Genomic DNA, 25,616 nt, shown 5'->3' on the forward strand with positions numbered 1-25,616 from the left:
ATATAATCCACATATAGAGAACTAATAGAATATATATAATATGATTTTATATATATAGCAGCATATTAAGGAGTGTTAACTCACACAATCATATATATATCTCATATATATCATATATATATATATATATAACATGGAAGTGTATTAAGGAGTATTAACTCACAAGATCACAAGGTTTTACAATAGGCCATCTGCAAGCTGAGGAGCAAGGAAGCCAATTCAAGTTCCAAAGCTGAAAAACTTGGAGTTTGATGTTTGAGGGCAGGAAGCACCCAGCATGGGAGAAAGATGTAGGCTGGGAGGCTAAGCCAGTCTAGTCTTTTCATGTTTTTCTGCCTGCTTTATATTCTGGCCATGCTGGCAGCTAATTAGATGGTGCCCACTCACATTAATGGTAGTTCTGCCTTTCCCAGCCCACTGACTCAATTGTTAATCTCCTTTGACAACACCCTCGCAGATACATCCAGGATCAATACTCTGCATCCTTCAATACAATCAAGTTGACACTCAATATATTAACTATCACAAATATCTTTAATTATTTTTTATGTTTAGTCTAATTTATTGTCAAAGTTTCTAACTATATTTTGAAATTCTTTTGGTAACTTTTTTAATTCCAGAAGTTCTATTGGTTTTCTTCTTAATATGTCCATCTCACCTTTCATATCCTAAATTGTTTTTCTGGTTTCATTTATTGGTTTTCAACTTTCCCTTGGATCTTATTAAGTTTTCTTGCAATTTATATTTTGAATCCTTTATCTGTCATTTCAAACTTTTCAATATGATTAATGTCCATTGCTAGAGAGCTAGTGTGACCCTCTGGAGTTGTCAAGATATTCTGGCTATTTGTTCTGCCAGAGTTCTTGTGCTGATTTCTTCTCATTTGAGAAAGCTGACACTTGTTATTTTGAATTTTCTGTAGTTCGAATAGGACATTTTAAATTTTTTATTATTTCTTCCCTTGAGGATATGACTGTGGTGTATGTTGTGCGTGATGGTTTGGCCTCAGTTCTGGGTTTCATAAGGCCGAGGCTTAGTAGGGTTCCCTTGGTTGTGGATAGATTCTGTGCAGTGGTTTTCTTAGATGTTACTTGTTGTTGTGATGTATTGGATATATGATCTGATACACTATCTCTTATGGGGCTGAGGGTATGGAGGTCTCAGGAATTTTATCTTGGGGGCTAGCTCTAAGTTCTTCCGGTGGCACGTTTTTAATTTGGTAGAGAGTTCAGGCTGCAATCCAGTAGATGGTACTTAAGAGTGAGAGCCAATTTGTCCTCAGTTAGACTGAAATTTAGTTGAAGCACTTTCCCTGGCCCTGATGGGATGTGGTATAAAGAAATCATGTATGGGTATGTAAAATTTGGTGGAAATGGGCCGGGGAGGTTCACCAGTTTCTCATTCTCAGCTGGCAGAAACATAATCTGCCTCACTCTCATGCCCCTGTTACAGGGCTCGTGACCTTCAGTCCACAAAGTCCTTGTCCTCTGTTTCCTGGCCACAGTGCAGCTGCAGGCTGCAGGCATGCCCCTCTAGTGACTATCATAGAAATGGATTCAGGGTGGAGCCTCTTTCCCAAGTCCAGAGCAGGCATCTCCATGACCGGTTTGTCCTCCACTGCCAGGATACTACTGTTATGTGTAGGGAGGGGTAGCTGGACCCCGCCCTTCATGTAAGCCCAAGCAGTGCAGGCTCACTTTTATCTGGGCTGCAACTCCTGCAAAAAACATAAAAGATGCTTTATCTGAGTGCACACATGCCAGTCCTCAGCAGGAAGAACCACTGCTGTATCCACAACAGTGTACGGTGGAGAGGGTGGGAAATTACCGTCTATCCAGATTCATTCCTGAGTGTTGGTACTGCCTCCTTTAGTAATTGTTGCTCTACCCATGTTCTCTTTGTCCCAAGGAAAGATATAGTGGGCTACAGTCCCCACTCTCTTAGGGGAAGAACGCATTGAGAGTTAGATCTCCAGAGGTCCTGCTGTTTCCCCAAAGTCCACTGACCCCTGTACCTGCCAAAGTCAGAGAAGTTGGTTGGATATGTCTGCCAGAAATTTGGTGGTGTGGTGGCTCAAAGATGGAGAATCCTCAGGCAGGGCAGTGGCATACCACAGATGCACAAACAGTGTGGCACCTCCTTCCTTCAGATGGGAAGGTGGTGCAGCCGTACCTGTGCAGGCTGGCCACCCACTTGTCTATCCCTGGGGAGTTCCCAAATTGCTACCAATAGCATTACCCTGGGTCAAGAGGGCAGAGGAAATTCCCAACAATTTGGTGGTCAGCAGACTATCAGACATGTGAGGGGAGCAGAGAAGCACTTTTAGCTGTGTTTTCACAGGGTTCTCTGGGGTTGATTATTGCCAGACTTTTACTGCGTTTCTTTACTGCACCACAGCTTCTTCTTTATGGGCACTTTAACAGTTCCTGGCTCTCTTTCCTCAGTTTTTCATTTGGAACTTCCTTATTCACCAGTAACCTTGATCTTCTTTCTGAGGAGAACTGTAATTTGATGTCCCTGGTCAGCCATCTTGAAAAGAACTTGACTATTTTTATTTTTATCAGTGGTAGCATGATATATCTTCCTGCACCTAATTACTTTTAATCTATACATCTTTAAAGTAGATTTCTCAGAGGCTACATATAGTTTGTTTCTTCTTTTTAATCCTTTAACAAATTCAGTCTTTTAATTGGTGGATTTAGATCACTGACATTAAAAGTGACTACTGATGTTGTTAGACTAATGTTGATCATAATTTTACTATTTTCTATTAGTTATACTTGTTCTTTGACCTATTTTTGTCTTCCATTCTTTTTTCTTCTGTTGTGGTCAGCTGAATAGTCTCTATGACTCTGATTTTATATGACTATATAATTACGAATTTTTATTTTACCTTTCTTTGTGTATGTCAAGTTTCCAACCTATATGAGTCTCTCTAAAAAGCTTCTCTTAACATTTCTTACAAGGAAGATGTACTGGAGAAACATTTCTTCAATTGTTGTTTGTCTGAGAATGTCTTTATTTCTACTTTACTTTTAAAAGAATTTCACAGAGTACAGAATTTTAAGTTGGTGATTTTTTTCTCTTAGGACTTTAAATATTTCACTCCACTCTCTTCTTGCTTGCATGGTTTCTGAAGAGAAGCCGTACATATTTTCTCCTCTATAGATAAAATTTGTTTTTTTTCTGGTTAGTTTCAGGATAAAGTTTTCTTTATCTCTGACTTTCTGTAATTTGAAAATAACACACCTACAGGTAGTTTTTCTGATCAGTAATAACTTATTTGTATATTTTAAAATAACTTAGGAAGTGTAGTTGAATTGTTTGTAACTCAAAGGATAAATTCTTAGCATTTTCTAAGGTTCCTGAATCTGTGATTAGTGTCTGACATTAATTTAAGAGAAATTCTTAGTAATATATATTTTTTTTTGAGATGGAGTCTCACTCTGATGCCCAGGCTGAAGTGCAGTGGCGTGATCTTGGCTCACTGCCTCCTGAGTTCAAGTGATTCTCCTGCCTCAGCCTCCCGAGTAGCTGGGATAACAGGCACCCACCACCACGCCTAGCTAGTTCTTGTATTTTTAGTATAGATGGGGTTTCACCATGTTGGTCACGCTGGTCTCTAACTCCTGACCTAGTGATCCGCCCACCTCAGCCTCCCAAAGTGCAGGGATTACAGGTGTGAGCCACTGCACCTGGCCAGTAATTATTTTTACAAAATATTTATTTTGCTCCTTTTCTCTTTGTTTTCCTTCTAACCTTTCCATACACACACTTATATAATTGTCTCAAATTTTTTATATAATATCAATTGGCTTGCTTTTTAGTCTTGTTTCTCTTTGCTTTTCAGTTTTGGAGGCTTTCATGGATATATCCTCAAATTAGAGAGTCTTCGTCAGCTGTGTTCTACCTACTAATAAACCCATCAAAGGCATTCTTTATTTCTGCTACAAAATTTTTTATTTTTAGCGTTTTTCTCGGAGCCTTAAAATTTTTGTTTTTATACTTGCATTGCCCATCTGTTCTTGAATGCCGACTACTTTATTGATTAGAACCCTTAACATATTAATCATAGTTGTTTTAAATTCCATTTTGAAAATTTCCACATCCCTGACATATCTAGATCTGGTTTTAAGCTTGCTTATTCTTTTCAATCTAAGTTTTTTTCACTTTTGGTATGACTGGCAATTTTTTTCATTACAGTTAAGCATAATGCATTGGGTAAAAGGAACTGCTTTGATAAGCCTTTATTAATATGGTGTAAGGTGCTGGAGAACGGGTAGCATTCCACAGGCCTATATTTAGGTTTAATTATTTTAGTTATAATCGAGTAACCTCTGGATTATAAATTTCAAACATACTTCTCAGTTTCTCCTCCCAACTGTAGGTGGGGTGGGATGGCTTAAGAGGACTTGGGTTGTATATTTTTCTCCTGCTATGAAGAAGGCCAGAGGCAACTGGAGCATAGTTTCTATGGCTTCATAACCCTATTAATATCTATCATTATGCCCCAATACAAATAATTATTAGAATTATTATCTTAATATTTTATCTCTAATTTTATTTTTTTCTTTAGGATCCGGATACTGGAGAAAATGTTGTAAGTTATTATAGACAATTTAAAATGATTTATCGTTTTATTTTGTCTATTTCCACAGAAAGGTCTACTTGGGCTTGTCTTCAGTGTTAAGAGTCTCATCACTTGTTTTATATATTATATTAATTTATGCCATGAAGAAAAAATTTCAAGAGAAAGATGCCAATGCATCAGAAAATGGAAGTGTCATGGATGAAGCAAACTTAGAATCCTTAAATAACAATAAACATTTTGTCCCTTCTGCTGGGGCAGATAGTGAAACACATTATTAAGGGGAGAAAAAAAGCCACTTCTGCTTCTGTGTTTCCAAACAGCATTGCATTGATTCAGTAAGATGTTATTTTTGAGGAGTTCCTGGTCCTTTCACTGAAAATTTCCACATCTTTTATGGTGAAAGTATTAATAAGCCGATGAATTTATAATAAAACAAACTATATGTAGAAAAAATGAGAGTATTCATTGTTATGTTATAGCTATGTATTTGTGGTTAAGGCTAGACTATAAGATCCATACAAATATAAAGTAAGAGGCATGGTTATTGTGTAATAAAAGAAAAAATACTTGTTCAAGTAATTGTAATTCTTAATAAAATAAATGAGTAGAATACAGGTAGAAGTTAAAAAGAAGGAGCTAGATTAGTATCCTAAGTAAAGAGAAATGCCTAATGTCTATTTTTTATTAAACAAACAAACATGCAGTTTGAACTGTAATACTGAGGCCTGAAGTCTAGCCTGGATGAATGCTACAATAATATCTGTTACTCACAAAAAATTATATATTTCACAGACTTTCTTAATGTATAATTAATTATTTTGGTCAAGTAAATTTAGAATACATTTAAATATTAATGAAGAAATAAAGACATTCCAATATTTACAAACTGTGATTGTCAAACAACGTATTACATTACGTGTTAAGTTTCTGTTGCATTTAATGGATTAAGAAAAATTGACTTTGACTAATGTAGCCACTCTTATACTTATCTTAGCTAGATTTCCTGGATCATTTGTTGCACCTTCTACATCAGCACTTTCTTCTTCACTTTGCACTTAGGTAATGAAACCAGCTTCTTTTTTTAAACCCCATGAACTAAATTCTACAGCATTTTTTCTTTTGCAGCTTTCCCCCCTCTCTTAGTTATCATAGAATGACAGAGAGGTAGGGCCTTACTCTAGATTACATTTGGCCTAAGGGAACATTATGGCTGCTTTGATCTTCTAACCGGGCTACTGAAGTTTTCTCTATATTAGCAATAAGTCTGTTTCACTTTGTTATTATTTGTGTGTTCACTGAAGTAGGACTCTTAATTATCTTCAAGTACTTTCTTTTTGCATTCACAACTTGGTTAACTATTGAATGCAAGATGCTTAGTTTTGACTTACCTTGGCTCTTGATATGCCTTCCTCACTAAACTTAATCATTTCTAAAATTTGATTTAAAATGAGAGATGTGTGACTCTTTCTTTCACTCAAACACCTAGAGGTCATTGTAAGGTTATTAATTGTCTTAATTTCTATGTTGTTCTGTCTCAGGACATAGGAAGGCCCAAGGAGGGAGGTGTAGCAATAGCTGGTTGGCGGAGCATTCAGAACACACACAATTTTATTGATTAAGTTCCACATATTATATGGGCATGGATAGTGGCAAGTCGAATCAATTACAATAGTAACATCAAAGATCACTAACCACAGGTCACTATCACAGATACAATAACAATGAATAAGTCTGAAATATTGTGAGAATTAGCAAAATGTGACACAGAGACATAAAGTGAGCACATATTTTTGAAAAACTGATGTCAATAGACTTGTTTGATGCAGGATTGCAACAAACTTTCAATTTGAAAAAAAAAAAAAAACACCAAAATATGTGAAGTGCAATAAAGTGAAGTTGAATAAAATGAAGTATTTCAGGAATAAAAACTAGCAGGATCACAGGATCAATCTCTACTTAAAAGTATTAGAAATATGGAGGTAAATGGAAGAAATAACTAAAAAGAGTTGTAAATGCTTGCCTCCAGAAAGCAGTAATAACAAGCAGAGAAAAACTCATTTTCAATATGAGATTTTTGATGTAATCTTATTTTTACAACTTTGTGCATAAATCGTTTGGTAAAAATTAAAAATCAATCATCAGACTGGTATGTCTCTTATTAATCAACAATAAACAATAATATTGATACCCAGGTACTACACTGAGAGCCTTGGGTGAGTCTCCAAGTCTTGCTGGTTTCAGATACCAGAGAGATCACAGGGGTTAACACACTAAGTAGACTCTTGAGGTCCTTGGTTCCAGGACTTGACTCTTGGAGAGCATTCCTGAACCTGCCCTTGGCCAGAGAGGAGCCCACTGTCCTGCAGGTTGAATCCCAGGTCAGGCAGAATTCAATAGAAGCTGATTAAAGTGCCCTTGGGCCTTAAGGAAACATTGGCAGTAGTCTGGCAGTACTCCCTGTGGGCCTGAAGTGGTTGTGGCTATGGATTGAGGCTCCCCTGTATTTGGAAATGTGAGGAAAGAGTGAGAAAGACTGTCTTGTGGTTTGAGTGACACCTCAGCCACTATATGATAGAACACCAAGTAGCCTTTACGAGTTTTGGCTCTAGTCTCTGACTCCTGGATGGCACCTCTGGGGCCTGGGGGACCTCACCACCCTGAAAGGAAGGACACAGGCCTTGCTGGCTTTGCTGCCTGCTGATTGTAGAGCCCCATGGGCAAACATGGGCAGTAGTCAGGGAGTAATTATAGCAGACCTTGGGCAAGACTCAGAAATGTGCTGGCTTCAGGTGTAACCCAATGTAGTCATAGTTCTGGAGGCCACAGAGCTGCTCATGCCACTCCAAACCTAGATTTAGTTGTTTCAGAACAGAGAAGGAGACTGTATGTTTGGGAGAAAATAACCAATAGAACAAGAATCTCTACCTGGAAATCCAGACAATTCTCCTGGATGTTGTTCAAGACCATTAAGGTGGTACCTCTACGAGTCTGCAAAAACCTCAGCATTACTGGGCTTGGGGTCCTCCCTAAAGCAGACACAGCTTATATCACAATAATCAAGTTCTTTTAAATGCCTTGAAACCCTTCCCAAGAAGGATAGCTGCAAATAAGCCCAAACAGCCAAGACTACAATAAATACTTTGCTCTTCAATGCCCAGACCGACAAATATCTACTAGTATCAACACCATCCAGGAAAACATGACCTCACCAAGTGAACTAAATAAGGCACCAGGAACCATTCCTGGAGAGAGATATGTGAACTTTCAGACAGAGAATTCAAAATAGCTGTTTTGAGGAAACTCATAGAAATTCAAGATAATACAAAGAAGGAATTCATAATTTTATCAGATAAATTTAACAAGGACATTGAAATAATTGAAAATAATGAAGTAGAAATTCTGTAGCTGAGAAATACAATTGGTATACTGAAGAATGAATAAGAATCCTTTAATAGCAGAATTTATCAAGCAAAACAAAGGATTAGTGAACTTGAAGACAGGTTATTTGAAAATACACAGTCAGAGGAGATGAAAAAAAAAAAAACATAAAACAATAAAACAAGCCTACAAAACATGGAAAATAGACCCAAAAAAGCATATCCGTTATGGGCCCTAAAGAGGAGATAGAGAAAGAGATGAAGTAGAAAGTGCATTCAAAGGAATAATACCAGATAACTTATCAAACTTAGAGAAAGATATATCCAAGTACAAGAAGGTTGTAGAACACCAAGCAGATTTAATCCAAAGAAGACTACCTCAAAGCATTTAATAATCAAACTCTCAAAGGTCAAAGATAAAAAAATGATCCTAAAAGCAGCAAGATAATTAAGATAGAGTGGCACTCTGAAATTCTGGCAGCGAAGTTTTTACTGGAAACCTTACAGGCACGCATGGCATAACATATTTAAAGTGCTGAAGGAAAAAAAAAAATTTTACCCTAGAATAGTATATGCAGGAAAAACACCTTTCAAACATGAAGAAGAAATGGAGACTTAGCGAGACAAACAAAAGCTAAGGAATGTCATCAATACCAAACCCATCCTATAAGACATGCTAAAGGAAGTGCTTCAAATGGAAAGAAAAGAACATTATTGAACAATAAATTATCACCTAAAGGTACAAAACTCACTGCTAATAGTAAGTATGCAGCATAACATAATGTCTAACACCATAACTGTGGTATGTGAACTATTATTCTAAGTAGAAACACTAAATGATGAACCAATCAAAAATATAACTTCAACAACTTTTCAAGACCTGCTACGGTAAGCTATAAATAGAAACAAGAAAAAGTAAAAAAGCATGGAGATAAAGTTAAGGCGTAGAGTTTTTATTACTTTGATTTTTGCTTGTTTGTTCATGTAAGTAGTGTTAAATCGTTATTAGGTTAAAAATAATGAGTTATAAGATAGTACGTGCAAGCCTCATGGTAACCTCAAACCAACAAAACATACAATAGATTTACAAAAACTAAAAAGCAAAAAATAAATTATATCACCAGAGAAAATCACCTTCACTTGAGGAAGATAAGAAGAAAGAAAGGACGAAAAGACCACAGAACAACCAGAAAACAAAATGGTAAGAGTATGTCTCTACTAATCAATAATAACATTAAATGTAAACTGATTAAATTGTTTTTATTAGTCAGTTCTCTCATTGCTATAAAAAAGAACCAAAGACTGGGTAATTTTTAAAGAAAAGAGGTTTTATTGGTTCATGGTTTCACAGGCTGTATAGGATGATCTATTGTCTTTAAGAAACACACTTCACTTATAAAGACACACATAGACTAAAAATAAAGGGATGGGAAAATATATTCCATGCCAGTGGAAACTGAAAAAGAGCAGGAGTCACTACAATTACATCAGACAAAATAGATTGTAAGACAAACACTGTAAGGAGACAAAAACAAGGTCATTACATAATGACAAAGCGGCCAACTCAGCAAGAAGATATAAGAATTTTGAAAACATGCACCCAACACTGGAGCACTCCAATATATAAAACAACTATTATTAGAGCTCAAGAGAGATATAGGCCCTAATACAATAATAACTGGAGACTTCAACACCTCACTTTCATATGGACAAATCTTCCAGACAAAAAATCAGCATCAGACTTAATCTCTTCTATAGTCCAAATGAATCTAGTAGATATTCACAGATAATTTCATCCCAGACCTGCAGAATACATTCTTTTTCTCAACACATGAATTATTCTCAAGGGCAGACCATATGCTAAGTCATAAAACAAGTCTTAAAACATTGAAAGAACATGAAATAATGTCAAGCATCTTCTCTGGACAAAATAAAATGACTAGAAATCAATAACAATAGACATTTTGGAAACAACACAACTTACATGGAAATTTAAAAATACGCTCCTATGTAACCAGTGGGCAATGAAGGAATTAAAAATAATCTTGAAAAAATTCTTAAACAAATGGTAATCTATGGGATACAGGAAAAGCAGTACTAACAGGGAAGTTTATAGTTATAAGTGCCTACACCACAGGAGAAAAAACTTCCAAGAAACTATTTAACAATGCATCTTAAACAACTAGAAAAACAAGAGTAAACTACACCCAAAATCAGTAGAAGTAAAAAGATAATATAGGTCAGAGCAGAAATAAATAAAATTGAAATTAAAAAAAAACTATACAAAAGATAAACAAAAAGTTGATTTTTTGAGGAGTTAAACAAAATTGATAGACATTCAGACAGACTAAGAGAAAAAAGAATATCTAAATAAATGTAATCAGAAATGAAAAAAGATATTAAAACTGATTCTGCAGGAATTCAAAGGATCATCATTTGCTACTACGAGCAACTATATGCCAATAAATTTGAAAATTTAGAAGAAGTGGACAAATTCCTAGATACATACAACCTAACAAGACTGAAATAAGAAGAAATCCAAAAACTGAACAGGGCAATAACAAGTAACAAGATCAAAGCCATAACAAAAAGTCTCCCAGTAAAGAAAAGTGCAGGATCCATTGCTTTAACTGCTGACTTCTACCAAATGTTTAAAGAAGAATTAATAGCAATCCTATTCAAATTATTTCATACAATGGAGGAGAAGAAAATACTTCCAAGCTCACTCTACAAAGCTAGTATTACTGATGTCAAAAATGAGACAAAGACACATCAAAAACAAAAACTACAGGCCGATATCTCTGATAAATATTAATGCAAAAATTCTCAATTAAATACTAGAACACCAAATTCAACAATAGATTTGAAATATCCATTTATTATGACCAAGTAGGATTAATCCCTGGGATGTAAAGATGTTTAAACATAAATAAATCAATCAATGTATTACATCATATCAATAGAATAAAGGATAAAAAACATATGATTCTTTCACTTGATAATTAAAAAGCATTTGGTAATATTAAACATTTCTTTTATGATTAAAAGCTCTGAAAATAGCTTGTTATAGAAGGAACATACTTCAACATAATAAAAGGCATATACAATAGACCCACAGTTAGTATCATATTGAATGGGGAAAACCTGAAAGTCTCTTTTTCTGAGATCTGGAACACAACCAGAACACCCACTTTCCCCACTGTTGTTCAACATAATAATGGAAGCCTTAGCTAGAGCAATTAAACAAAAGAAAGATAGAAAGAACATCCAAATTGGAAAGAAAAAAAGTCAAATTTTACTTGTTTGCAGTTGACAAAATCTTATATTTTAAAAACTTAAAGACTCCACAAAAAAATTGTTAAAACTGATAAATTCAGTAAAGTTATAGGATAACAAATCAACATATAAAAAATGACTAACATTTCCATATGTCAACAGTAAACATAACATGAAAAAATTTAAAAAGTAATGCCACTTAAAATAGCCACACATATATATAAATACCTAGGAGTAACTTAACCATAAAAGTAAAAGATCCGTATACTGAAAAATATAAAATACTGATGAAAGAAATTGAAGTGGATACCAAATAAAGAAAGATATGCCATGTTAACGGATTAAAATAATCAATATTGTTAAATATTTATGCTGCTCAAAGCAATGTACACATCCAATGCAACCTCTGTCAAAATCTCAACAATGTTCTTCACAGAAATAGAAAAAACAATTCTAGAATTTATCTGAAACCACAAAAGACTCAGAAGAGCCAAAGCCATCCTAAGCCAAAAGAACAAACTGGAGAAATCACATTACCTCACTTCAAATTATATTACAGAACTGTAGCAGGCAAAACAGCAGGGCACTGGCATAGCAATAGGCACATACTCAAATGGAACATAAAAGGGAATTCAAAAACAAATCTGCACACCTACAGTGAACTGATTTTTGACAAAGATGCCAAGAACATACACTGGAGGAAAGACAGTCTCTTCAGTAACTAGGAAAATTAGATATCTATATGCAGAAAAATGAAACTAGATCCCCATCTCTCACAATATACTAAAATCAAATCAAAATGAATTAAAGACTTAAATCTATGACATCAAACTATGAAATTTTATATTTCATAACATGTCATGCAACTTTTTGTTGTTTCATAGTTCGAGGTTCATAGTTTCATAGTTTTGTAGACTCATAAATTTAAAATTTCGAGGGCATTTGTCTGGGTAAAAATTTCTTGAGAAACACCACACAAGCACAGACAACCAAAATAATAGGAGACAAATTAGATCATATCAAATTAAAAAACTTCTGCACAGCAAAGGATGTAATCAATAAAGCAAAGAGACAACCCACAGAATGGCAGAAAAATATTTGCATACTACCTACTGACAAAAGATTAATAACCAGAGGCCGGGCGCGGTGGCTCAAGCCTGTAATCCCAGCACTTTGGGAGGCCGAGACGGGCGGATCACAAGGTCAGGAGATCGAGACCAGCCTGGCTAACACGGTAAAACCCCGTCTCTACTAAAAAAATACAAAAAGCTAGCCGGGCGAGGTGGTGGGCGCCTGTAGTCCCAGCTACTCGGGAGGCTGAGGCAGGAGAATGGTGTAGACCCAGGAGGCGGAGCTTGCAGTGAGCTGAGATCCGGCCACTGCACTCCAGCCTGGGCGACAGAGCAAGACTCCGTCTCAAAAAAAAAAAAAAAAAAAAAAAAAAAAGATTAATAACCAGAATATATAAAGAGCTCAAACAACTACAAAAAGAAGTCTAAAATCCAAGCAAAAAATGGGCAAAATTTCTGAATAGACATTTCTCAAAATAAGACATAAAAATGAAAAAGATATGAAAAGGTGCTCAGTATCATTGATTTTCAAAGAAATGCAAATCAGAATTACAATAAGATATTATCTCACCCCAGTTAAAATGACTTAAATCCAAAAGACAGGCAATAGCAAATGCAGGTGAGGATGTGGCATAAAGGGAACACTTGTACACTATTGGTGAGAAAGTAAATTAGTACCACCACTATGGAGAACAGTTTTGAGTTTCCTCAAAAAATTAAAAATTGAGCTACCATATAATCCAGCAATCTCATTGCTAGATGTATACCCAAAAGAGTGGAAATCAGTACATCTAAGAGATATCTGCACTTTTATGTTTGTTGTGGCACTGTTTATAATAGCTAATATTTGAAAGCAAACTAAGTATCTATCAACAGATGAATGAACAAAGAAAATGTGGTACGTGTACACAATGGATTACCATTCAGCCACAAACAAATGAGATTCAGTAATTTGCAACAACATGGATGAAAGTGGAGATTATTCTGTTATGTGAAATAAGCCAAGCATAGAAAGAGACATATCACATGTTCTTATTTATTTGTGGTATCTAAAAAATCAAAACAATTATACTCACAGACACGGACAGGAGAAGAATGTTTACCGGAGTCTGGGAAAGGTAGTGGGAGTAGGGGGTGCGTGGGAATGGTTAATGACTACAAACAAAAACAGAAAGAATAAATAATACCTAATATTTCATAGCACAACAGGATGATTATAGTCAATAATAACTTAATTTTACATTTTAAAACAACCAAAAGAGTATAATTGGATTGTTTGTAAATCAAAGGACAAATGTTTGAGGGAATGAATATAATATTTTCCATGATGTGCTTATTTTACATTGCATGCCTGTATCAAAATATTTCATATACCCCATTAATATACATATCTACTATGTAACCACAAGTAAAATAATTAAAAACAACACAATCTCTTTGTGATTAGAAGTGTCTACATAATCCTAAGAAGGAAATAATCTCAAATTTTGCCTGGTCCTGAGAATATTTACACCAGACTCAACTCCTTGAAAAGAATGTCCAAAATTCCTATTGAAAAAATTGACAAAAATGACTCTGTGAGTAGAAGTGAGAGAGCCACAAGCACAAAACAGACTGTTGGAATAGAGCTTGCATCTTCCCATTCCCATTACAGTTGAAATTATTCATTGAAGTAACATACTTCAAGTATTAGTGTAATTGCTTTTCTATGAATAAATATCTGACACTAAATAATTTATGAAGAAAAGAAGTTTAATCAGGTCATGGTTCTGCAGACTTTACAGAAAGCATGATAGTGGCATCTGCTTCTAGTGAGGCCTCAGGAAGCTTACAATCATGGTGGAAGGTGATAGAAAAAGCCTGCATGTCACATGGTGACAACAGGTGCAAAAGGGAAAGAAGAGGGGAAATCCCAGACTTTTAAGCAACCAGATCTGATGTAAATTAACTGTGTGAGAATTGACTGATTACTAAGTGATGGTGCTAGTCTATTTCTGAGGGATCAAATTCCATGATCTATTCATCTCCAACCAATCCCCACCTGCAACACTGAAAATCACACTGATGCAGTCTCACCAATGCACCACAACGTAGCAGTCTCTTGTTGCCTAAGGTAGTACCAGGAGTTCTTTGTCTCTGCACCAGCAAAGTTAAGGAGTGCAGACACCAAGGGTGATGTTGGAGTGGAAGCTTAGTAAGCTAAAGTAGAAAGCTCTCTGCTGTGAAGAGGGGGCCTGAAAGAGTGTTGCCGTTTTTACAGTTGAATGCAAAAGCTTTTATAAAAAAATAAGGGGTGGACATCTTATTTGCAAAGGGACAACTTTCCACTGGCTCCACCCCATCCTCTTAGTGTGCATGTGGGCCCTTAGCTTGAGTTGCTCCATATTCCTTTGTTCCCCTTACTGCGCATGTGTCAGGGGATGCAATTTTCCATTACGGACATGTCTGGGCAAGTCACCTGTGTAGCCTTTCTTATTTGTGTGACTGTGGGCATGTCTTAGGCAAGCCCCTCTGTGCAAGTTCCCTTAATTGTGGCTGCAGGCTGTTCTTTTGTTTGAAAGGAATTCAACCAAATTCAACCGAGGACCCAGCCTAATTGGCTGCCTGGCTGGGTTTTTTGCTTTCTCCTCTCTTAACATATTAACATGAGATTTGGAGGGGACAAACATCCAAACTATGTCATTCTGTTCCTGCACCCCAAAAAACATCATATTCTTTTCACATTGCAAAATATAATCACCCTTTCTCAATAGTTCCTCTTAGTCTTAATTCATTCCAGCATCAACTAAATCAAAATCTGATCCAAAATCCAAAGTCTCTTCTGGAGATGAGTTCCTTCAACTATTGAGACAAGAAGTCTCCCTATCGAAGGTTTTTCTTGATCGAAAGGTTCATGGTCTCACAGGCTTCAAGGAATGAAGCCGTGGACTGAAGTGGCTAGTGTTATAGCTCGATTAGAGAAACCTACAGACCTAGAGTGTGTGGCGGCAAGATTTATTAAAGCAAAAGTGAAAGTACAGCTTTCATGTGGTGGAAGGGGACCCAGAAGGGTTGCTGTTTCTGGCTTGGGTGTCTTATGCTTATATCCCCTTATGACCTCTCCTGTTTTCCTTTCTCTGTCCTATAGAATTAGCTTATTTTCTCTCCACTTGTGGGTTGGTGGGCCTGATTGGTTAAAAACATCAGGCTGCAGCTAGAGCTTAAACTCCTTATATGATTGGTTGAAGTTTCAATCCGTTAGCTGGCACCTGTGACTCATGTTGGCCTGGGGGAGGTCCCCTTCGATTGGTTGAAGTTTCAATCCCTTAGCTGGCAGCTATGACTCATTTTGGCCTAGGGGAAAATTCCCTTAGGGAAGTCCCTATTGACCCAGGAAGTCCAGCCAACTTAGCCACTTAGTGCCTCACTACGAGCTTGTGAAATCAAAACTAATTTAGTTACTCCTAAAATACAATAGTAGTACAGGCATTGGGTTATTCATTTCCTTTCCCAAAAGGAGAAATAAAGCGAAAGAAAGGGGCAATAGGCCTCACACATGTCTGGAACTCAACAGGGCAGTCATTGAATCTTATAGCTCCAAAATAATCTCCTTTGACCTGATGTTCTGCATATAGGGCACACTTGTGCAAAAGGCTGACTCCCAAGGCCTCAGGCAGTTTCATTTCTGTGGCTTTGCACGGCGCATCTCTTGTGGCTGCTCTGATGGGTTGGAGTTGTGTGCTTCAGTCTGTTCCACACTAAGGCCACAAGCTTCTGTTGGCTGTACCATTCTTGGGTCTGGAGAGCAACATCCCGTTTTCCACAGCTCCTCAAAGTGCCCAGGTGGACTGTATGTGGGCACTTTAACACCACTAGCATTCCCTAGTAGAGCTTGTTTGTAGGGGTTTAACCCCCGTGGCAGGCTTTTACCTGGGCACACAGGCTTTTCCACACATCCTTTGAAATCTAGATGGAAACTACCCAGGCCTTCTTCAAGCTTGCATTCTGAGCATCTGCAGACTTAACAGCACGTGGAAACTGACAAATCTATGGCTTGTACCCTCAGGACCTGTGACCCAAGCTGCACCTGAGTCCCTTTGAGCTGAGGCTGGAACCAGAGCAGCCAGGACACAGAATCAGTCCCTCAAGGCTGCTCATGAAAACAAGGCCATGGGCGTGGTTCAGAAAACTGCTTTCTTTTCTCTTAGGTCTCTAGGGAGAGGCTGCCTAGAGGATCTCAGAAATGACTTTAGGGCCTTTATCCATTGTCTTGGATATTAGCACTTGACTCTCTTTTAGTCATGCTAATATCTCTAGTAAGTGTTTGCAACATGCTTGCTTTTCTCTCCCCCCAAAAACTTTTTTTTTAATCTTTACCACATGGCTACGCTGCTAGTTTTTCACATTTTCCAAACTTTTACACTCTGCTTTCCTTTTAAATATAAGTTCCAACTTTCAATTATTTATTTGCTCCCATATCTATTTATAGGCTATTAGAAATAGCCAGGCCGCATCTTGAATGCTTTGCTTCTTAGAAATTTCTTTCAACAGATACCCTATTTAAAACAATTTGAATTATTATTAATTTTTCATTCGTATGAATTTAAAACAATTCATACGAATGAAAAACAGTAAATACAGAGTTTCAGATACTAATTTCTTCAATTTGTAATTTTAAAATAAAGGGTGAATTAAATGTTAATAATGAATTAAAATTTCTTGTATAAAAAGGAATCTAGGAAAATATTTTGCTCTTCATCTATTAACTCTGTTTTTAGAATTTTTAACTAAACACTTTAGTTTTAATGAATGTGAACTCTTTAAATACAATGGGATATATTTATAACCCCATTGGGTGTGAAAATGCATTTCGAATTAGCACTCAAGTGTAATAATTCCCAAACTACTATTTTAGGTGTTTTATAAGTGTACTTGTGTGGAAGTACTTGATCTCCAGAGAAGAAATTACTCAGTCTCTTTGGGTGAATGCCCAAGAGGTGATGCTTGTGCAGGGAAATTTGACATTTATATTGCAATGCAAGCCTTGAGTTACTTTTCCTGTTCAATTGGAGGCCCCCCACATATTATGCTGTCAGGTAAGTATGCCTTTTTAACACATTTTCATATATAACAGACTATAAACACACTTAATGATATACATATTCTTCCACAATAAATTGAGAACTCAAACTTATATTTTGTTACATTTTAATTTTCTGAGAATGAATTTTCTTACTATTACTGTGATCCTTCAATGCCATAATTAATAATTTTGCTTCTAGATTCCATATTTTCTTCCCTTAGTAAGAACATTAAGAGACAGACTGACAATTGCCTCAACTGTAGAATATCCGTATGATTCTAAGAGAACATTTAATTTTGAGTTACTTTGAATCCTAATAAGCTAGATATGATAAATCATCTATTGATCTCATTGGAAGAAAATATTTGGGAACTGTGACTGTAATCTTCAGTCTATAATGAAATTCCAAAACTTTTAATCCATGTACAGCATGGCTTTTGACCTAGTCTCCCGTAATACACTTACAGACTAAAGAAAAATACACAAAAATAATTTGTGCCTTTCTTTACTTGTTAGATATATATTTAGACAAGATATCATGCTTAATGAAGAAGAATTCCTCAATGAATAAAATGAATTAGCTACTTATCATACAGCTTAGAAAATGACAGGAAAAGACTGACATAAAACAAATATGCTTTAAATCAAACCCAGAATTACAAGTTGTTCTCAGTCCTCATGAATAAAAAAAATCTATTCTTAAAGGAAAAAGAGGAAAATCTAATTTGGGAATGAGGTGAGGGGTTGTGAAGGAGAGGACTCAGAGAGTACATCTCTAAAGAAGTGACATTCAATCTAAAGGTCTAAAGAAAAGTTAGCCAAAGAAAGCAATTCAGAGAGAGGGTCTAGGCAGGAAAGAGCTGGTGTGTTTGAGAAATAGAAAGAAGCTAGTTGACTGAAACATACCCAGTGAGAAGGGTGTAGCACAAGAATGGAGAGTTGGGGAGGAATGCATACCGTACTGATCGAGTTGATCATTGAATCACCTAAAAACTAGAAACATGTAAAAATGTGCATGTATATCTTAAAAATGTACGTGAATAAGTATGTTGACCTGGGTTAACATGTAATTATTACTTTTAAAGTCAACGTAGTTGATCACATGTTCACTGTCAGCTAACAGCATGACATCATATGGGAAAAAACCAAACGTATTTTTAACTTTTGTTAAAATGAATATAGACTTGTAAACAGAGTTTTTTTGGGTTGTTTTTTTTTTTTTTGAGACGGAGTCTTGCTCTGTCACCCAGGCTGGAGTGCAGTGATGCGATCTCCACTCACTGCAAGCTCCGCCTCCCAGGTTCACGCCATTCTCCTGCCTCAGTCTCCCATGTAGCTGGGACTGCAGGCGCCCACCACCGTGCTCGGCTAATTTTTGTATTTTTAGTAGAGACGGGGTTTCACCATGTTAGCCAGGATGATCTCAATCTCCTGACCTCGTGATCCGCCCGCCTCAGCCTCCCAAAGTGCTGGGATTACAGGCGTGAGCCACCGCGCCGGGCCAAACTGAGTTTACAGTTGTTTAAATTTAACCCTGCCCCCAGATCTTGTCAAATTAATCCTACTAATTTATTCTACAGATATAACTCCACCTTAATATAAAATATTGTCTACTCAAAAGGAGAACCTTTTATATTTGCCAAATCACAGATTTATTAACTTACAGAAAATCACCTCAAACTGCTTACTAATTTGCAACCCAACAGGTTCTAGGATCTTAATTTATACTACTTTATGAGTAGTATAAATTATAAATTTATATACTTTATGAGTAGTATAAATTATAAATAAATTTAAAAAAAAAAACATGCTTGTGTATCTTCATTGCAGCACTATTCACAACAGCCAAGACATGGAATCAACCTAAATGTCCATCAATGGTAGAGTAGGTAAAGAAAATGTGGTACTTATACGCCATGGAATACTGTTTAGCTTTAAAAAACAATGAGATCATGTCCTTTACAGGAAAATGGATGGAGCTGGAGGTCATTGTCCTTAGCAAATTAATGCAGGAACAACAAACCAAATACTGCATGTTCTCACTTATAAGCAGGAGCTAAATGATGAGAACACATAGACACATAAGAAGGGGACAAAAGACATCAGGGCCTATTAGAGGGTGGAGGCTGAAAGGAGGGAGAAGATCAGGAAAAATAACTAATCGGTACTGGGCTTAATATCTGGGTGATGAAATAATCTGTACAACAAACCCCAATGACACAAATTTACCTATATAACAAACTTTCACATATACTTCTGAACTTAAAAGTTAAAAAAATAAAATATATTGGCAAGAAAAAAAAGAAAAAAATAAGAAAGAAAAGAACACTTTCATTATTTATAGTAATTATATTTCATTTTATTAAGAATGTGATTAAATCAATGTTATCACTTCTCAAAAACATTATTAATTATTAATATCTCAGCAGCCTTCGATTTTATTGAAAGAATATTTACTAAGCTGACTGTAGAACAAAAATATAAACTTCGGTCTACTAATGATTTTATAATGCTTACATCATAAGTCATTGTTAAAACAAGTAAGTAGGAGGGAGGACATTCCCTTATTATATATTCATACGTGTCAAGTATAGTTCTATGTACTGAGGATGCCCCTGTGAAAAAACAGGTGATAGAACTTCACTAGCTTCCAGCGGGGATGGGGAATAGGGGAGTGGATGGGTGTAGGAGAACCAGCAAACAAATAAGCAAGGAAATATGTAAAATAGGGTAATTGTGAAGCACTGGAAAGAAAAATAAATTAGAGTAAGAAAATACAGAGAGTGGGATAGGTAAGAGACACTAGTTCAAATATTGTACATTGGAAGTCCTTTGATGAAGACATGAAGAGTGAAGGTAAAACCATGCTAAATAAGGACAGGGAAGAACAATCTAGGTAAGGTAGAGCAAAGACAAAGGCCCTGGTATAGAGCATACTCAACATGTATAATACAAGGTCAGAAAAAAGTGTGAAGAAGAGAGATAAAAAGTGTAGTGAGAGAGCTAGCATGGTCCAGATCATGTGGGTCACAGGAAAGGTCACCAATAAGAGTGGAGTTTACTCTGAATGTTTTGGGAAGCCCCAGGGGGTTTACGCATTAGCATTGCACAGCTGACTTACCTAACTAGATCACTCTGACTGTGCATGAAGTATGTTTTGGGAAGACAATGAAATCAGAAAAAACAGAGGCTTTGATTGTCTTTCACAATACGAGGGCTCGAATGAAGATGCAATGTTAGAATGGAAAGTGATTTGAGTTCCAGTCTTCATTTTGTTTTGTTTTTTAATGCAAAGCCAATAAGGTTTGCTGATAGATTGAATGTAGCCTTTGACAAAGAGAATTTAAGGATGATTCCAGGGTTCTGGCTACATTCTGGAAGGATGGTGGCACTATTGAACAAAACAGGAAACACTAAGGAAGAATAGTTTGCAGGAGGTGGAGAAGTGAGAATGTCTTCTATCTCCAAAAATTTGAGCTGCCTTCTAGATATCTAGCAACAATGCCACATAGGCAATCCAACATTCAGGAGAAAGTTTGAAGCCACAAACATACATTTTAGACTGAGCAACATTCAGATGGTATTTAAATCCATGGAATTAATGAGATCTTCTAGGGACTGAGAACAGACAGAAACAAGGTCCTAGGACCAAGGACTCTAAGTTTAGAAATCAATAGTAGAAGGAGAAACCAATGAAGAAAACTACAAAGGAGATCCTATGGGAAAAACTAAGAAGGGGGAGTGTCCCCAAAGCCTAATTAACCATGTATCAAGAAGGAAGTAGTAGTAATTGCTTCAAGGGTTGCTGAGAGCTCATAGGAGTTAGGGACTAGAAAGTGACCATTGGGTGTCATTATGTGCTGGTTACTTAACCTAAACAAAAGTAATTCGTGAAGATGAGAGGTGGGAATAAAAGACTGTTTAGTAAGGAATCAACAGAAAATGCAAGACGGGGAAGTACAAACAGCCAGTATGGAAAATCCTTTTCAGGAAAAATGTTATAAAAAGAAACAGAGAAATGGCGTGGTAGCTGGCAGGGTGTGGCATCAAAAGTTCTGTTTATGCCTAACTCTAGATATAATAGCATGCTTTCATACTGATTAGAATTGTCAGGTAGAGGAAAAGACAGTTGTTAACCCAGGAGAGAAGTGGAATGAGCAAAGAGGAAGATGAAGAGAGATATCAACAAAGACAGACAGTTTTGCCCTGTAGTAGAAGGGAAGGTTGTCTGTGTGGGTAAAAGGCAAGTAAATGTGTAGCGGTAGTGGTGCAAGAGTATTGAAATTCTTTTCTAATTGCTTGTATTTTCTCTATTAAATAAAAAGCAAGATAATCAGCTGTGAGTAAGGTGGAAGAAAAGAAAGAGGTGAGATGAGATCAGGACATGTGAACTAGCAATCCTGAAGACTGGAAGAATATAGTGACTGGGAAAATGTACCAGTAAACTCTTGCTGAATTGCCCTGGAGACCCCTTGAATGTTCATGCTTATGAAATTAAAGTGAGTCCTGTCAGCATGCATGAATTATTTCTTCCAGCAATGCAGCTCTTTGTATATAGGTACAGAAGAAGCAAAGGGTTAGATGAAAGCATTTTTGTTTGTTTAGTACAATAAAGGATGAAACGGGAAAAAAAGTACAGAATATATTCAGAAGAGTGATTATAATAAGAGATCACGGTGAGAAAGGAAGTGAAGAGGTGAAACTACACATAGCCTGTGAAAAGTTAGAGGAAGAGAAGGGCCTGAAGAGCTATACGGGGCTGAAGATTGTTGCAGCAGGTGTATTAAAGGGAGTAAATTTTAAAGTTAGGAGGTGGTTATGATGACAGTGATGCTCAAAATGGAGAATTTTAAGTGTGTTCTGATGGGCTGACTATGGGTTGAAGAGGTAAGATTTCCAGAGAAGAGGTCAAGGCACTGGAAGGCCAGAATGTTGGGAGAATGATCTAGGTAGATATTGAGACAATTAGAAAAAGTGGCAGAAATTTTGACAAAAATGACAGAGACCTTCTAATGAAAATCATCAAAGAATGATGGAATGATGGTGTGCCTGCCCATAGCTATGTTCAACCGTGAGATTAGAGTATGGTATATGAGGGTGGTGCATCTCTTCCTGGAATCTAGAAGTCTTTCAGAAGAGGGACTCAGGTATGGAAGTGGTAAAAAAAGATCAAGAAGGACAACTACATTTCAAGCCCATTAATACACAGGATATGGGAAGAAAATGGCCCTCACTTGAGATGGATGCATGGAAAGAGAGTCATTGGGAGATAGGCTTTGTTTCAACAGAAATGTGAAAAGATTGCAAAGAATATAAATGTGAACATTTTGCTGGTAACAGACATGAGTTTTCTTAAGCAAAATGGAAGGCTTTAAGTGACATGAAAGGAGTGGAAGAGTGAGTGGAATTAAGAGATATACTAAACCATATGGGGTGAGAGCCTTGGTACCCACAGATGTCTCAAAATCTTGGGATCTTGTTGTTCACAGAGATGTAGGCATCATGTAAGCTTATGACTAACAAAATGTTAATCTTAAATAGCCCTAAAGAGGGCAGTGTTTTAAAACTTTTTAAAAATTTACAGTTCATTGATCTGGCTCAGCTACGAAATGACTTAGAACTTTTTTTCAATCTTTTGCAAACAGTAAGACAAGCATTCCCTATCTATACTGCCTATTGATAGGTTTTTATTAGATCTGACTGGAAATCATCTCAAGAAACAACAGATCCTGATGGGTTATTGTCATTAATGAGAACAACAGAGTATCAATTTAAATTACATTGGTTGTATTAAGAATATATTCTTCAATAATTAAATGAAATAGCACATTTAGCTTCACAGGGTGCTTTAGTGATGAATTCATCCCGTGAGAGGTCTATCAAAATACAGAGCTGCTCAATATCACATGTAAAGCAGGAGTCACATTACAATTATAAACAGCTTACATGAAAACAACGCATGGGTGTGTGAATGTGAGTGAGCATGTGAGTATGAGCATGCGGGGAATAGTGTGAGTGTACATGCATGTGAATGTAGAAGTGAGTGTGTATGTGATTGTTATTGTATATGTATGTTACTATATCACATGCGTCTATCATTTCCACTGAATTGTTGAAGATTTTTAAGTTGCTTATCAGCTTAAGGAGAAGTGCTGAGACGATCAGGTTTTCTTTTCTTTTTTTTTTTTTTTGAGACAGAGTCTCACTCTGCCGCCCAGGCTGAAGTGCAGTGGCCGGATCTCAGCTCACTGCAAGCTCGGCCTCCCGGGTTTACGTCATTCTCCTGCCTCAGCCTTCCGAGTAGCTGGGACTACAGGCGCCCGCCACCTCGCCCGGCTAGTTTTTTGTATTTTTTTTTTTTTAGTAGAGACGGGGTTTCACCGTGTTAGCCAGGATGGTCTCGATCTCCTGACCTCGTGATCCGCCCTTCTCGGCCTCCCAAAGTGCTGGGATTACAGGCTTGAGCTACTGCGCCCGGCCGACAATGGGGTTTTCCAAATATACAAACATGTCATCTGCAAACAGAGACAATTTGACTTCCTTTTTTCCTTTATTTCTTCCTCTTGCCTGATTGTCCTGGCCAGAACTTCCAACACTATGTTGAATAGGAGTGGTGAGAGCGGGCATCCCTGTCGTGTGCCACTTTTCAAAGGGAATGCTTCCAGTTTTTGCCCATTCAGTATGATGTTGGTTGTGGGTTTGTCATAAATAGCTCTCATTATTTTGAGATATGTTCCATCATTACCTAGTTTATTGAGAGTTTTTAGCATAAAGGGCTGTTGAATTTTTTCAAAGGCCTTTTCTGCATCTGTTGAGATAATCATGTGGGTTTTGTCATTGGATCTTTTTATGTAATGGATTTTGTTTATTGATTTGCGTATGTTAAATCAGCCTTACATCCCAGGGATGAAGCCAACTTGATCGTGGTGGATAAGCTTTTTGTTGTGCTGCTGGATTCGGTTTGCCAGTATTTTATTGAGGATTTTCGCATTGATGTTCATCAGGGATATTGGCCTAAAATTCTCTTTTTTTGTTGTGTCTCTGCCAGGCCTTGGTATGAGGATGATGCTGGCCTCATAAAATTAGTTAGGGAGGATTCCCTCTTTTTCTACTGATTGGAATAGTTTCAGAAGGAATGGTACCAGTTCCTCTTTGTATCTCTGGTAGAATTCGGCTGTGAATCCGTCTGGTCCCATACTTTTTTTGTTTGGTAGGCTATTAATTATTGCCTCCATTTCAGAGCCTGTTATTTGTCTATTCAGAGATTCAACTTCTTCCTAGTTTAGTCTTGAGAGAGTATATGTGTCCAGGAATTTATCTATTCTAGATTTTCTGGTTTATTTGTGTAGAGGTGTTTATATTCTCTGATGGTGGTTTGTCTTTCTGTGCGATTGGTGGCGATACCCCTTTTATCATTTTTTATTGCATCTACTTGATTCTTCTCTACTAGTTGGAAGAGTTTAAATACCTTGAATAATCTGTTGTATTTGTATTTCTAAAGAAAAAAGAATCCTTTGCTTAATTTAATAACAATAACAATTTAATAAGCAATATAATACAAGTCATTCCCAGAAACAAAATTTATTTTTAACATGAGCATAAAATGATATGTTAATTCTGAGAAATTATTAATACAACCTTTAAAATATAGGAGCCTGGAGTGAATTCCTAGAATTAGCTAAATATTCTGTTTTCTGTTTACCTAGTACAACAACCTAATTGGATAGTTAATCACCATTGGACTCATAAAAAAATACTAACTCTTTAAAAAGAGATTTTAACAACAGAAAATGGATAGACTTGTTACAATTGCTGTAGGTTCTAATCCAGGTAGGAACTATCGAGATTCTCTAATATCAGCATGTCTAAATCCAGGCAAGAACCACTGAGATTCTGTGGTATCAACATTTCTTTTACATACAAAATGTTTACAAATTTCAGGTAAAAATGTTTTGATGGTCATGATAAATATATATTTTATGTTCTGTGTTTTCTACACACTTGTGTTCTGAGCCCTTAGTATTTCATCCTAAGATCTAGAAGACAGGTGTGGAATAGTTGTCTAGAAGACTAGGGGGAATATAGAGAAGAGTTATCAGTTATCACTATACACATATATTCTCCAGTGGTACAGCAGGGTGGGGGAAATTATTTCCAGTGGGGTAACTGAGAAAGTATCACAATGATATTATTTGTACTAAGCATCTCTTATGACCTAGAGATGAGGGATGACATTCCAG

General features: G+C 36.6%; 1 protein-coding gene across 3 annotated transcripts in view; it reads left to right on the plus strand.

Annotated features, from left to right (window-relative positions):
• Positions 1–12,713, plus strand: part of LOC126930507 (solute carrier organic anion transporter family member 1B3) — a 409,969-nt gene extending 397,256 nt beyond the window's left edge. For all 3 annotated transcript variants that reach the window (XM_050747601.1, XM_050747599.1, XM_050747600.1), the window contains one exon: positions 4,659–12,713. In XM_050747601.1, coding sequence (XP_050603558.1) covers positions 4,659–4,869 — 211 coding nt within the window. In that variant the 3' untranslated portion in view covers positions 4,870–12,713. The remainder of the gene's footprint in view (positions 1–4,658) is intronic.
• The last annotated feature ends 12,903 nt before the right edge of the window (positions 12,714–25,616 follow it).

The sequence above is a fragment of the Macaca thibetana genome, chromosome 11 (genome assembly GCF_024542745.1).
Source record: "Macaca thibetana thibetana isolate TM-01 chromosome 11, ASM2454274v1, whole genome shotgun sequence".
Classification (NCBI taxonomy): Eukaryota; Metazoa; Chordata; class Mammalia; order Primates; family Cercopithecidae; genus Macaca; species Macaca thibetana.